Source organism: Helicoverpa armigera, chromosome 14 (assembly GCF_030705265.1).
Source record: "Helicoverpa armigera isolate CAAS_96S chromosome 14, ASM3070526v1, whole genome shotgun sequence".
Taxonomy (NCBI): domain Eukaryota; kingdom Metazoa; phylum Arthropoda; class Insecta; order Lepidoptera; family Noctuidae; genus Helicoverpa; species Helicoverpa armigera.
Window position 1 is genome coordinate 10,207,100 of NC_087133.1, and position 13,964 is coordinate 10,221,063.

General features: G+C 37.6%; 2 protein-coding genes across 4 annotated transcripts in view; one reads left to right on the forward strand and one right to left on the reverse strand.

The window, feature by feature from the left end:
* Positions 1 to 107: 107 nt before the first annotated feature.
* Positions 108 to 5,557, reverse strand: LOC110375322 (T-complex protein 1 subunit alpha). Its single transcript, XM_021333396.3, has 9 exons — positions 5,388 to 5,557; positions 4,989 to 5,112; positions 4,426 to 4,543; positions 3,756 to 3,937; positions 3,191 to 3,455; positions 2,637 to 2,980; positions 2,066 to 2,258; positions 1,373 to 1,513; positions 108 to 1,097 (listed from the first exon to the last, which is right to left on the reverse strand). The coding sequence occupies exons 1-9, from the start codon at positions 5,458 to 5,460 to the stop codon at positions 873 to 875; spliced, it is 1,665 nt and encodes a 554-aa protein (XP_021189071.1). The 5' UTR covers positions 5,461 to 5,557; the 3' UTR covers positions 108 to 872.
* Positions 5,558 to 7,651: 2,094 nt separating this feature from the next.
* Positions 7,652 to 13,964, forward strand: part of LOC110375337 (uncharacterized protein) — a 93,576-nt gene continuing 87,263 nt past the window's right edge. For all 3 annotated transcript variants that reach the window (XM_064037771.1, XM_064037772.1, XM_064037773.1), the window contains exon 1: positions 7,652 to 7,758. The gene's annotated coding sequence lies outside the window, so the exon portion shown is untranslated. The remainder of the gene's footprint in view (positions 7,759 to 13,964) is intronic.

Genomic DNA, 13,964 nt, shown 5'->3' on the forward strand with positions numbered 1-13,964 from the left:
TAGTCGATCAATCTATTCCCTTCTGAAATATTGATGCCATCTGATTATCTTCCAGCTTTGTGGTCATTGAGGAGTTGATGACATATATGTAGAATAAAAAACAAAAATAGTATTAAAATTTTATTATCAGTGTGACGCACGACACGCCCTAGCAAATAAACTAGCATTAAATGTTAAAAGCAATGATGGGTTCTTAAAATAAATTAATCTTCCATTGATGCAAATTATTGTGACGGTGGTTAACCCTGCACAGTTAGAGATATTGAAACGTTTGTGAACATCATACATCTCAACGTTCTTACAACAAAAGGAATACTTAGACAACCAAGCTTTGGTTACTATTCACTGACCTTTTAAACCACAATGCCTTACATAAATTCAAACATGAATAATATAAATCCAAGACTGTGTGACAAAATAAACAATAATACTATTTTATAGCTTACAAGTAAATATTTGAATAATAAAGGCTTTGCAAATTGTATTTAATTTCAAGAAGTGTCAAGTTAGTTATACACTAATGACATACAACCAATAGTACGTCGACATAAAGGCATCTCAAGCATTCAATATTAATCTATGATAGATTGATCTCAGTACCTTAGTAATAACTCTAATAAAAATATCATTATGTGATTTTGAATTAGAAATTCGAACTATAGCACCACATTAGACAATGATATTGGTGAAGGCAGTGCTTTACAAGACGGGAATTTTGAGGCGGAAGGTGTACTGAAACCACCATAACATAAGTTGTAATGTATTTAAATTCAGTCGAGTGCAGTACTGAGATCGCCTTACTAGATCTTACAAGTAACATAACATTATCATACAGGAATTTCACCGAATGTTACGTTAGTTAATTTAGGTTATTATAGTTCTCCGGCGTGGCAGGCGTCTTCGTAGCTCTTGCCTTTTTGTTCGGGGTCTAGTTTGATCATGTCGTCGATACGGAGGATGGTGATCGCTGCTTCTGTGGCGAACTTCAGAGACTTGATCTTGGAGATAGCGGGTTCCAGGACTCCGGCCGCTAGGTTGTCGCGTAAAACGCCTTCTGTTAGGTCCAGCCCAACCCACTTCAGGTTAGCGTGCTCAACCTGGGAACAAACAATGAGTTACAATGTTTGAATAACAAACTCTTTTAGCTAATTACCAACATGGCAAAATGGAGAAGCTGAAAGCAGATTTCGACGCGATTTAGAAACAAGAAAGTTTTGTTGAAAGCCACGTTCGCAAGTAGTAAAATTCGTAATGATAATAATCAGAGTCAACATCTCACTGTATCGTGTATCAGTTTGTTCCTATAAAGCCTTTTAGATCCAAAAAAATCTCGTTATTAATATGAAATTAGGCTAAAAATAAAAATATTTACCTTAGTCTGTGATGAGTTGTGGTAAGCGCGTAGCTTAGCGACGAGGTCAGTAGCGTCTCGCGCCGCGTTCACTGCTAACGTCTTGGGGATGACCAGAAGTGATTGCGCGAACGCAGCAATAGCTAACTGCTCCCGGGAACTCTGCAAAACGGCATCAAAATTTTAGATATTTTGATAAAAATAATCTTTCGTATGCAAGTGTAATTTAACAAGCAGGATTATTTGACGAAATGGATTATGTAGGTAGTATAAGATTTTTAATAAAGTTTTTTTTTATAATTTTTCTTGTTAATAATAAAGTTTATTATTATGTAATTTTGCGATGACGTCTTAATGATTTAACTGGTCAAAGCCAAAAATATCAGCATCAAACAAACAACTTGTACTTCATATCTTGCAATCAGCCGTAAGACTATGAGCACATGAGTTGAAGTCAAATTCACTTTCAAGGTATCCTTTAGGAAAGACCCTCGCAATCATAATTAAATCAATTGATTACACATTTGAATCAATATAACTTTTTGAAAATCAAAATAAAAAGTCATTTATTCAAAGTAGGCTGAAAATCAGCACTTTTTGAACATGAAATCTACAAAAGACAACCCTCAAAACGCCCACCCTTCACCACTTCCAAGTGTTTTTGCTGGGAAGAAGAAGTGGTGGAACAAACTCCCCAGAAAATAGCCAACCCACCAGAGTAGTAGCAAAGTTCTCCAAGTAGATAGAGAGCGCGGCCTCCACAGCGCCGCCGCCGGGCACCAGCTTGCCGGACTCCAGCACGCGCCGCACCGCGCACAGCGCGTCGTGAGCAGAGCGCTCCATCTCGTCGCAGTACGCGTCTGTTGGCCCACGGAGGATGATTGAGGCGGCTGTGCGGGCTGCGGGGCTGGGGAGGAAGAATTATATTCAATATGAATTACTGATTCATTTATGTACTATTAATTTTTTGCGGAGCTTGGGGTACATCAAACTAGGGAGTATGCTACAGGTGAATGCCACGCTAGCCAATGTTCGAGAGTTTGCCGCCTACAATTTGTTGGCATCTTAATTAATGGTTGCATGGTCCACACATCAGTTTAATGTAGCAAACTGTACAGCAATCAAAAAGTTTGCCTCAATTTATTTAGTACATATTTAAAGTCTTTTGGGACCTATACATGAACATTGTTACACAGTAAAAGCCAACCAAACAATCCACTAAAATATAAAGACTGGTAAGTGGTGACTTTATAAATAATAAAGAACAGTAGTAAAGTATTCTTACCCCTTGATAAGAATAAGCTGGTCATCACAAATCTGTTCCTGCACAACTTCAGCGGCCTCTCCGATCATGCTGGGTTCAAACACTTCTTCACCGTCCATGTTGGTCAAGGAAGTGAGGAAAGCAGCACCGGTCGCCTTAGCAATCCTCTTGAGATCAGACTTCTTGCATCTTCGCACACCCATGGCGCCATTTTCCACGAAGTACTTGAGACATAAGTCGTCAATACCGCCGGAGCAGAGAATAACGTTGACACCGGTAGCCAGGATCTTTTGCAGACGTTCCTTAGTGATGTCCAATTCACGGGCGCGGATGGCGTCAAGTTTCTCAGGGTCGCTAACCAGTACCTGTAATTTATTATGTTGATATTATTTGGGTAAAATATGCAGTGTTTCAAGATCCGACTTGTAAAATAACAGCAGATAGAACAGAATGGGAGCAGAAAACTTGCTGCACCAACCCCTAATAAAATTGGGACAAGGGTAGGAGGATGATTATGTTCCGAGTAAAGGTGGGGAATGGATGGAAGATATATATTTTAATGCAAGAAATGTTACCTGAACACCAAGCTTCATCTTAGTCTTCTGTAGAGAGAAATCAAGACACGCAATCTTAGCATTGACAATCTTCTTAGGCATGGCCTGTGAAGCAACAGTGCAGTTGAGAGCGTAACCCTTGACCAGGACCGACTCCCGGGCGCTGCGGCCATGAGCCTTCAGGATGTTGATAGCCTTGATAGGGTAGGAAGCGTTGCCTTTGAAGTCTGTCACTTTGACTGCCTGGGCTGCGTCAACTACCATCTCGGAGAAGAAGTCTGCATCACTGTGGTTGGTGTTTAGGTGGTATTATTGTTGATAAACAATAGATGGTGTTATAAACACATGCAACAGTTTTCAAATAAAATAATGGATTTATCAGTCATTTACAGAAGTAAAATATAGAAGTGTCTTAACTTCCCATTATTAAAAACAGTCAAAGTGATTGCGAATTTGAATAGACAAATTAGGATGCCATTTTCTTTCATGTTGAATTCACTGTTCATCATATACAATCTATGAACAAAAATTAAGCTATGAACTGGATATATACAGTAACAATATAGAAATTTATGTAAAAGGATACGCTCCAATAAGCTTGGAAGACATGGTGGTCTTGGCAGCATTGACAATGGATGGTCTGCCGAGTGACTCCACGGTGACTGTGAGGTTGTCTTGCACATACTTGACAGCCTCCTTGCATGCAAGTCGGTAACCAGAGATAATACTTGTAGGGTGAATCTTGTTCTTCACTAGCTCATCTGCATTCTATGAAAAATAAAACAACATTGGTCTTACTAAAAAAACTTAAACTTGTGTCAAACACTTGTCTAAAAAAAGTGTGGCTGCAAAATGGACCTTATCTCAACGTCAATTTGAAATTTTTTTAGACAGTCGTTAAACTGACGTTTTAAATTTTTTGTGGTAAGACGGTAAGTGTTTATTATTTAGGTACACCCTTCTTTTTGAGAAAATAGATGTAAATAAAGATAATGTAAATTAGAACACAAAACAATGTTTGGTTGTCATGGAGCTGTACTCAACTAACTGTTTAATTAACCTCCAACATAAAACAATAGCATGTTAAAGTTTGATTGTCTTTGTTTAGCACTGTAGCTCCCAAACAAATAAACTGATTTAGTTAAATTATTCCTTCATGAATCATATTCTAACTTTGTTCACACCATTGTAGCTATACCTATTGAGACTACTATTAAAAATATACTGTTAAAATACTACTAAAAATTAATAAATACCCTCAATAATTCAGCAGCAATGATGACTACTGATGTGGTGCCGTCTCCGACCTCCTCATCCTGTAGCTGTGCCAGTTCCACCAACACTTTAGCTGCAGGGTGTTCCACCTCCAACATCCTAGAAGATTTTAATGAATAAATATCTTTATTGACATACAAGGTACAAAAATGCAATGAAGATTCTGACTTCCATACTAGTTAGGGCCTATATGTCAGGAGTCAGCATCTTCTATAAAATGTGCTTGCATGAGAGATGAAATGAGATTTACATGTGATAGAAAAGAATTCATAATAAGCCTAGGCAGTATGTAAACAGTCAAGTCAATTTCAACATACTATTGACTTAAATATGGAGCCTGATAGCTAGATATAGGATGTAAAATTTGATGGTCATTGCATTGATACTCATACAAGTATATTTCTATCATTATCAAGTAAATCTACATATAGTTGCATTGTTTATTATCTACTTCTATGAGTAATCGAGGTTTCTGCTGACTCACATGGGACTATCATTCAAATTCATTTCCAAAAAAGGTTGAATTTCTTCACCAAGTACTTACTTGAGGATAGTTGCTCCATCATTTGTGATTGTGACATCTCCAATATCATCAACCAACATTTTATCCAGTCCGACGGGCCCCAGTGAGCTTTTCACTATGTTCGCAATCGCAGCGGCGGCACTCACTGAAAATAATTTCATCATTTATGAGATTTCTCATTGTCTCCCACTCGATCCAACATAGGTTATTTTAATACAAATTTATTTTGCTAAAAGTACTATAACTAGTACCCTACTAGAAGTTTTCACAGGTTAAAATCGTGATATGAACATAGTTTCATCAATACTTTTATAATTTTCAAGATATTAGCAAAAATGTAACCATTCGTCAAGATGCATGTGATCTACCGGAGTACAAAAACCTCATGTGAATATTCGTGAAATAACATATAAACATTACCATTTTGCGTTCTAACTGACGCTCCTGATGATCTGGTCCCTGCGACGGATAAAGCTTGTGCGAGTGTCGACATTTTTAATAGAAATTTATCACAAAATTCATAAAATAATCGCCCGTCACACTTTTTTGATTCTCGAAGAACCTCTCAATGTTGCCACACTAGAAAATACAACTGACACTTCGTCGTTAATTGCCAGTTATGAAAAGTAGATTATATTTTGTAAAATAATTATTTTTAATTTTTTTTAATTTTAATAGTTAAATGATTTATCATCACAAATATCTATTGTAAATAATATACGTAGTTATGCAGTACTACGATGAGATGATTTTACTTCTTAGTTTTCGTCCCTGCAACACATTGTATATCAAGGTCATATTGGTAGCTCCTCAGTCAGGATGATTGACCACGTGCTTGCAGACAATAGCACTCGTTAAAATATCGTTGATTCGATATTACATTACTAGATTTCTTTTATATTTTAATGTTGTCATATAATCGCCATTGTCATATGTCGCACTACTGTAATGCGAACCATATAAAAACAACTTCTTGAATTAAGTTTTGCCCATTCAAGTTGGCCAGACTTCCTTTTACAATTTAAGAAACGAGAATTTTCCTGATATCATGACTAACCTAATCCCAATTCTCCGACTATTAACGCACAATTTACGCTCCAAACACAACAATACAATCAAATCTCCATCCAAAAAAGGCCTTACAGATTTATGACTCAAAAAATTATGGCTTAAGTTTCATAGCCCATACGGCGGCTGACATTTGATACATTTATCACGTAGGATCCCGTAAGAGGGTACATGTTACGTGACCGGAGCAACGTGTGATCTACGCGGGAATTGGGGAAAGCACTCGTGAACCGACGTGACGAACATGTGTGCGGAAAATAACTTCCCTGTATCAGTTTGTGAAGAAATTAAAAGGGTTTGAATATTGAATGTGTTTTTGGGGACTGTGGAATGTTGGTTGAGTTTAAAAAAGGTAGATAGCGATAGCGACAGCGTACAGCAGTAGCTTACATAAGGAAGTAAATAAGAGAGTACATAAGAAAGTGTGTAAGTACATAATGACGTAAGTATATAAGTACAGTGTTAAATATTGGATAACGTGACAAAGTCACATAAAATCGCGTCAAAAAAATTCGATCCGTCAATGAGCCATCGCGATTATCAATCAAGTAATAACAGAACTTTATTCTTTACAAGTCGATGGTTATCGGATTCTTCATAATCAGCCTATTTGCGGCCACTTTCAATTTAATGTAAGCAAATCTACAGGAAGATGGAATATATCAATATCGTGACGTTCAAAAAATGCTGTTTTACAGGAAGTTTGAATAAATGATTTAAGATTTGATTTTGATCTGGAACGCCCGTTAATGGTAGTCCGCTACTTCGATTCTCTTGCGTTCTGTATCTACTGTTGTTCTGAATTGTTCGGCAGAAGCGGCTAGAGTTACGCTAGTCGTAGATCTTAGCTACGCCGCCGTCGTAGCAATTTGCTACGACCGCTACGAGTCAAGAGTCCCGCTGTCGGTTGTAGCAAGGAGAAACTCGACAAAATATTCGTAGCTGCATTGGAGAATAATTATTTTTGGAGCTCATGAAAATGCTGAAAAATTATTGTAATTGATAATCTTTCAAAATTATTAACGGTGCTACTGAACATAATGTTTACTAGAAATTGCACTATTACAACGTGTAACTCAGAAAAAAACTGCCATTACGTGCGTTTAAATAAAAAAGCTAAATCTTTTTCGTTATGTACTTAGACTAAAACAGGTCAAGGTTAACTATCACCTGAGTAGTTAACTTTATCATCTTCACAACTCATCTATATTACAAGCGAGGGATGAGATGAATGACTTCTGAAAATATCAATAATTACCTAATAAGTATATTTGGGAAATCATTGAAAGCGATGGGCCTTTATCTAGCACCAATACGGCTAAACCGTTTTCTCTATTATCTGTAAAAAGGTTGTTTATGTTTTACCCGGCTTTTAAATCCGGCCGATGTCCATTGCAATTCATGTCAAGCGCCGAGAATAAAAGCTGACAATATCTCAGAGAAGTTTAGCCGACGTTCATTGGAATGCTCCGCAACGCGTACCGTATCTATACGAGAGAATAATCTCGTTTTCTGCGGCTTTTAACGAAAGCCCGATACGGAGTCGCAGAGCAAAACAAATAGCGGGTAGTTGTGCACATGCGCGCGCCGCCGCACGCACGCGCCTCCGCGCGGCGCGGCAGTCGCGCGCCGCCTGTCGCCGCGCTCGCTCCCGTGCGGACTCGCTAACCCGCGCTCCCACCACGCGCCAAATGGCGCCCAAACTGGGACCTCGCTCACGCGGGTAAGTCCGTTACATAATCACATTATCATACCAAAAAATTAACATTCGTCCTTGAGATGACAAGTGGTCCATGACGCAGCATCCGCGAGGATCTCTGAGGGCGTGGTAGGGCATCGACTGGGGAGGGGGCACGGAGTCGGCGTGTTGGCGATAGCGCGCCGCCTGATAAGGTTGCAGCCCTCCCACTGTCAACAAACCCTTACATTATATAAAACATTGGACATTTATAAATGACTGTAAAAACGAGTGGTAGCGGAGAGTCATCTCGAAGACGTGTATCTATTGATTTTCGCTTCGCGTTCCGGAGACTCTGCGGCTGTAGTGGCTGAGACACAATTAGATATATTGTCGCAGCCTCTTTAACATTCATTGCGGAACTAGTCGCCCACCGTCCGGACCCGAGGGTCTGAGCCTAATGTACGGGTACACCCACTTTACTCCACGTTGACTCATGTTGACAATTTGTAATCATTGCAACGACCTTGCTTCTCAAACATGTATATGGATGATACGAGATCTAGATGTGTAGGTTACGCTAAAGATCGTTATTTCTCTCGAGTGATCTCGTACTCTTAAGTGCAATAGAATAATAAGCTGAGCATAAATATGATTAGGTTGGGAAACTGGCTTTAGCTGTCTATAGATGTATGTATCTTGAACTATTGTAATGTGCTACATTAGTAGTAGTGCTACCGTAGTTATTTGTAGAATGGGTATTCTTGCAAATTTATTAGGACTTCTAGCTCCTAAGCTGTTATTGCATTAGACTTTAGACTATTGATTACTCTTAAATATAAAGTATGCTACTGAATAATTAGGCATCTAAGCTGCAATTTGTGTAGGTATTCACTTATGGCTTTGCCTTATGACATTAAAATGTAGCGAGCTTTGAATTACATTGCCTACATAGAATTTACTGTAGTTAATTAAGAACCCAGAAACGTTTAAGATAAAAGCTTGATAAAAAAAACGTGTCCTTGCAGTTCCAAAATTCCTTAATTTCGTATCAAGTTTCTGATTAGTCTCAATTACCTACTTGTAATCATATTTGGCAGTCCCTATTCGAATGACCCAATAACTCAAATTAATTCAATTAAAAACTAATTAAAGCGAACTTCCAACATCAAAGGATCTCATAAAACAAAGTACGTTAATTCAAAATTCAAATTCAAAAACAATTTGAGAATGTTTTGGTTTCATAAAGAAATTGTTGAGATTGTTTGCGAATAATACACGTAACTTCTATTACGTGTATTATTCGAAGCGCGTCGCCTTGTCTAAGAGTAGCCGCACACTGCACACGAAATAGTCGGCCGACAATTGAAAGATAGATTTATTTATTAACAAACATGGTTGGCAATTTCTTTAAAGAGAATTTTGATTCCAATCAAAGTTTTCAATCGGTCTGATACAGGCTAAATAACCGATCTTTGTAATGTGCGTACTACCATACATCTGCATACTGATTTATGAGCCTACACAAACTATCGGCCGACTAAAAGTCTGCAGTGTACGGGGTACTCTTAGAGACGAAGCTATGTCGAAGGTATATACGCTTCAAGGTGAGTTTACGAAGGAATTCCGAACATCTAGTATGTATGGTGCAATGTAGGATAATCGAGCAAGGCACGCCGACTATTCTGAACTATCAGGACTGTATTTATCACATGTTTCAAGCCTTTACATGAGACTGTGTTTAGGTAGTAGGTTAAATGATGTTATGTAGAGTTGACTAGTTAGCTTTGATGTTTTTTAGTGTAGTTTAGTTTGAAAAGAACTGAGTTTAAGGAGATTAGATGGAATAGCTCCTTGTAAAACACGTGCTCAGCTGCATCCGGTTAGACTGGAAGCCGACCCCAACATAGTTGGGAAAGCTAGCTGCTAGGCAGGTGACGTTGAGTATATAAAGAACTCTTGCTCGCATGCTTGCAATAACATATTTTACAAATGAAATCGGAAAACCCGAAAGTTAATGCATAGAATAAGTACTTTATATTTATTCTTATTAACTTTATTTACATAGACAAATTCATCAGAAAATATCATTAAAATTTGATTTCTATAACGTGTAATCCGTGCCCTTACTACAATTGAAATTATGTTTCCATTTTCAACATCCATATATAGATACACAAAATCGCTAAAAATGATTGATCCAAAAAAGGACACTCGTGACAAAAAACCCAATAACATAAAAATAGGTCCTCATTCAATACATATAACTCTGTAGGTTAATCACTGAATATATATCTGTTTGTAGCCGCGGCCACGCTATCAAGGTTGGTCCCACGAGGACAGTGCGAGGCGATTTCTTCTCCATTTATATGATAATTCGCGGCCAACGCCGGGGAGCGGGCCTTGTTTCCCGGATATTAAATGGACTGTCGAACAAACGGCATTGGCCAAGATATCTAAGGAATGCTGTAGGTAGGTATACTGTCTATGATTGTCGATCGCGGAGATATGAATCGAAGGAACGTTGTTTCGAATTTGGTGGTTATTTTTTTTTGGTCCTTTCGCTATCGTTTGGTCTTTAGGTACGGGTCATTTTGTTGTTAAGAAGATATGAACTATATAGCTTTCCTATATTGTTTTAGATGCTTGTACATTATATTGATTATGATATAAACACGTGCTTTGAATAAAGCTAAAACTATTGAACACATATCATAGTTAATAATTTTATAGGCTTTTTACTTCTGTAGCAAATAATGAAATAATAGTAAAATTTATATAATTTTCCTGGGCAACATGTTTAACTAAAATAAACAACATTTCGATAACAAAACTCAAGGTACTAAACACAAGAACACTCTTACTTAGAAAAGGTAATGGCAAATCAAAAGGCTTCGGTCCATAATTGCTTTCCACCGTACCCCTGTCACGATCTCCAACTCTTCAAGTGGAATCCCGACACCGGTTCTTATTACTTTCAGATTAATCATGTCACTTTAGCATTACAATCTCGTTTTTCAAACTAATAAATATCTGTGAATGCTCCTGAATGGAAATTGCTGCTGGAAAGATAAATGTATTGTTCATTTGTCTTTTTTGCAAATGTTTTTGTTGTGGGTTTGTAATGTTTGCTGCTTAGCGGATTATTCTTCTTCTTTGACTACACAATCAGATCATACAGACTTATACACGAGATAAAAGTGTACACAGTCTGATTATACTTATTTCAGTACGAGACATGCATGTTTTCACGTGGTAAAAACAGCTACACCTCTTATTTGAGATGGAAAACCACGACACGTAGAGAAATCTGGTTGACGGTCTTAAAAACAGCAGTATCTAATTTCAAACTCGTATCTGCTTCAGAGTTTTTTTATAATAAACACGGAATGACTTTTTAATGATAAGGAAACAAATGAACAATGAAACCAAATCTTCAATACAAAGTACACTTTATCAAAAGAAACCCCTCACACATTCCTCTTCAATATAAATAAATAATGATCTGGTCCTTGTCCGCGTAAATCCGCACATGGACGATGGTATATCGTTTGGCGTGCGAGGTACAACGATAAATGCCGCCACATTTCACGGGGCCCGTGAATTACAAGCGCAACGTGATTTTACTGCGATACCGGCATGAAATAGATAGACTGGGAATTCTATTGTATGTGTGTACGTTAGAAAAACTATACTTTGGGTATTGCGAAACTAAGTCCAATGTTTACGTATGTATGAATCTTAGTTTGTCTCATAAATGGATTGATAATCTTAATCAAGACACATTCTATTGATATTAATGAATATTCCAACTTTGAAGTGTTATAGCAATTAAAGATTAGTTACCAAATTATAGTTCTTTTCATTCCCATTTATATATATTGCATGGAAAAGCGATAAAACCAAAATATCATGTTACAAATAACCTTAAGTTCTCAAACATTGTGTGACTAAGGTTTAGCACTAATTTCTTGTCGAACTTTGAATCCAAATTGATTACAAAATAAAGAACTCTTTGTAACGCACATATAGAAAGTCAACTCATTACGCAATAAAATTCAAATACAATCCAACGAAATATTTCAAAGAGAAATAATAAACGAATATTTCTTGATTCAGCTTCCACGGACGATTAAAGAATGACTCCAACATTTTCCTTTATAGTATTTACGCAGAAAACGTGGGATTGTAAAGACATGTATTATATTATTCATGTTAACACATTCGTCTATATGGAAACGGGTTTGTTTACTCGCATAAATTGCAAAGAATTATTTGAAATTTTAATAACACGGCGTCGCGGTCGGTCGTTTAGACCGTAACCGAGGGGAGTGCAGGTTAAAATTTTAAACACAACACGAAGATTAGATAGCTGGGGAAATTGCACCTGTAAATTGTATCCGAAAGCTTTGAGTTTACAAGGCGTAATGAGGACGGACGAACATAGCGATTTTGGCGCAGTATCTAGGTACGAGGCGATTATCTTCAGTGCGGTATTAGGTTGTGTGTTAACTGTTTCTTCTATTATTGATTAGATCTTTATTTATTTTGCTCGTATTAAAGTTATTTAATACAAAATAATTAATGTGATATCGTCATCGATCACCCATTGACGTGCACTACAGATTTTTCTCCTGTCCAGATATAAAATGTTACTCAAAACTCATTTATTCAAACTTTGCTGCAAAACAGCACTTTTCAAACGTCAGAAAAAAATTTACATAAGACAGCCCCCAAAACGCCCACCCTTCACCACTTCCTACGTGTTTTTGCTGGGAAGAAGAAGTGGCGCAACAAACTCCCCAGCAACAAACTACTGACATAAAAATCGCATAATTAAATCTGTTTAGTAAATCTAGGATTAACTAATGATACTGTTGTCTTAACAGAACACAATTTAAAAACATACGCTCCAAATTCAAAGTGTGTATTCTTCTCATAAAAGTCCTGAATATCACAAAAAAAGTATCTCCAAAGCCAGGTTAAGCGCCGAAGCAAAACATTTCAAGGAAACGAAGTGCGAACAGCCTCATATATCACGCCGGGTTTGCACCACGGTATAATGTAGATAAACCACGATCACACTTAGTGGCTCCTCTCTCCTGGCAGATACGGGATTGCTCCTAGTTTCCCATGAGCATCGTTAAAGGGAGAAAACGTATCTATACTACATAATTTTGTAATGGTGAAGAGTTGATCGTGAAAATCTCAGAAACTATAGAACCGATCTGAAAAGTTCTTATAGTGTTAGATAGCTTATTTATCATGGAAGGCTACATCATCATCATCATCATCAGCCTATCGCAGTCCACTGCTGGACATAGGCCTCTCCAAGTGCACGCCACTGAGACCGATACTATAATATACTATATAGGAAGGCTACATACAGGCTACTTTTTTTTCAGCTGCATGGAGTAGTTGCCACGGGTCGCGGATGAAACCTCTTGGTAGATGCAAATGTGATGTAACTACATTAAAATGTACTGTGACTTTTAATTAATCAAGGCAAACGTGAGCATTGTTTATTATTCACAAACTTAACAGTTCACCCGATTTAGTTAGGAATTCTAATTCTAATTTAGGAACTGTAGATTGATTCTTGAAGACGACTGAGGCTATTTTTGTTCAAGTGTGTACACTTCTGACAGAATGTGGGTGAAACGTCGAGAAACAGCCAGTACTTAAACGTTGTGACAATTTAAGTAGATTTAATGCCGAAGTCACAAGAAATACGTCGCTGACTTCACTATAAGTACATAGGAACCATTGCTCGAAAATTCTTGATAAGTATGTAGGTATATTTAATGCGGTGTCGGGTCGGGATGGCAGAGCGTGTGCTCAAAACTTTGAGAGCCCTGTCTCCCACAGACTTACCGCCATTTTCAACGCAGATGTATCTGTACTTCTTGTCTAAAAGCTTCTTTGATACAGAGAACTAAATGTCTCTGTCACGTGCTCAGTTTATAATGCAGCCATGATTTTTGAGCATTTTATTTAAGGAGCCTTTTTCTGTAGAGCCTTTCTTTCGTGGTTGAACAACCTAATAAACGCAGGTTTACCTAAATCCAAACTACATTATATTCTCTGTCTACATTATATCTGCCCAGCCTTGTCCCAACTATTTTGGGGTCTAGTCTAACCGGATGCACCTGAATACTGGCGTTTTAGAAAGAGTGACTGACTATCTCACCTCCATAACCCAGTTACCTGATGCAAACCGATTGTTCTTGTCATTAGAAAACATAGACAAA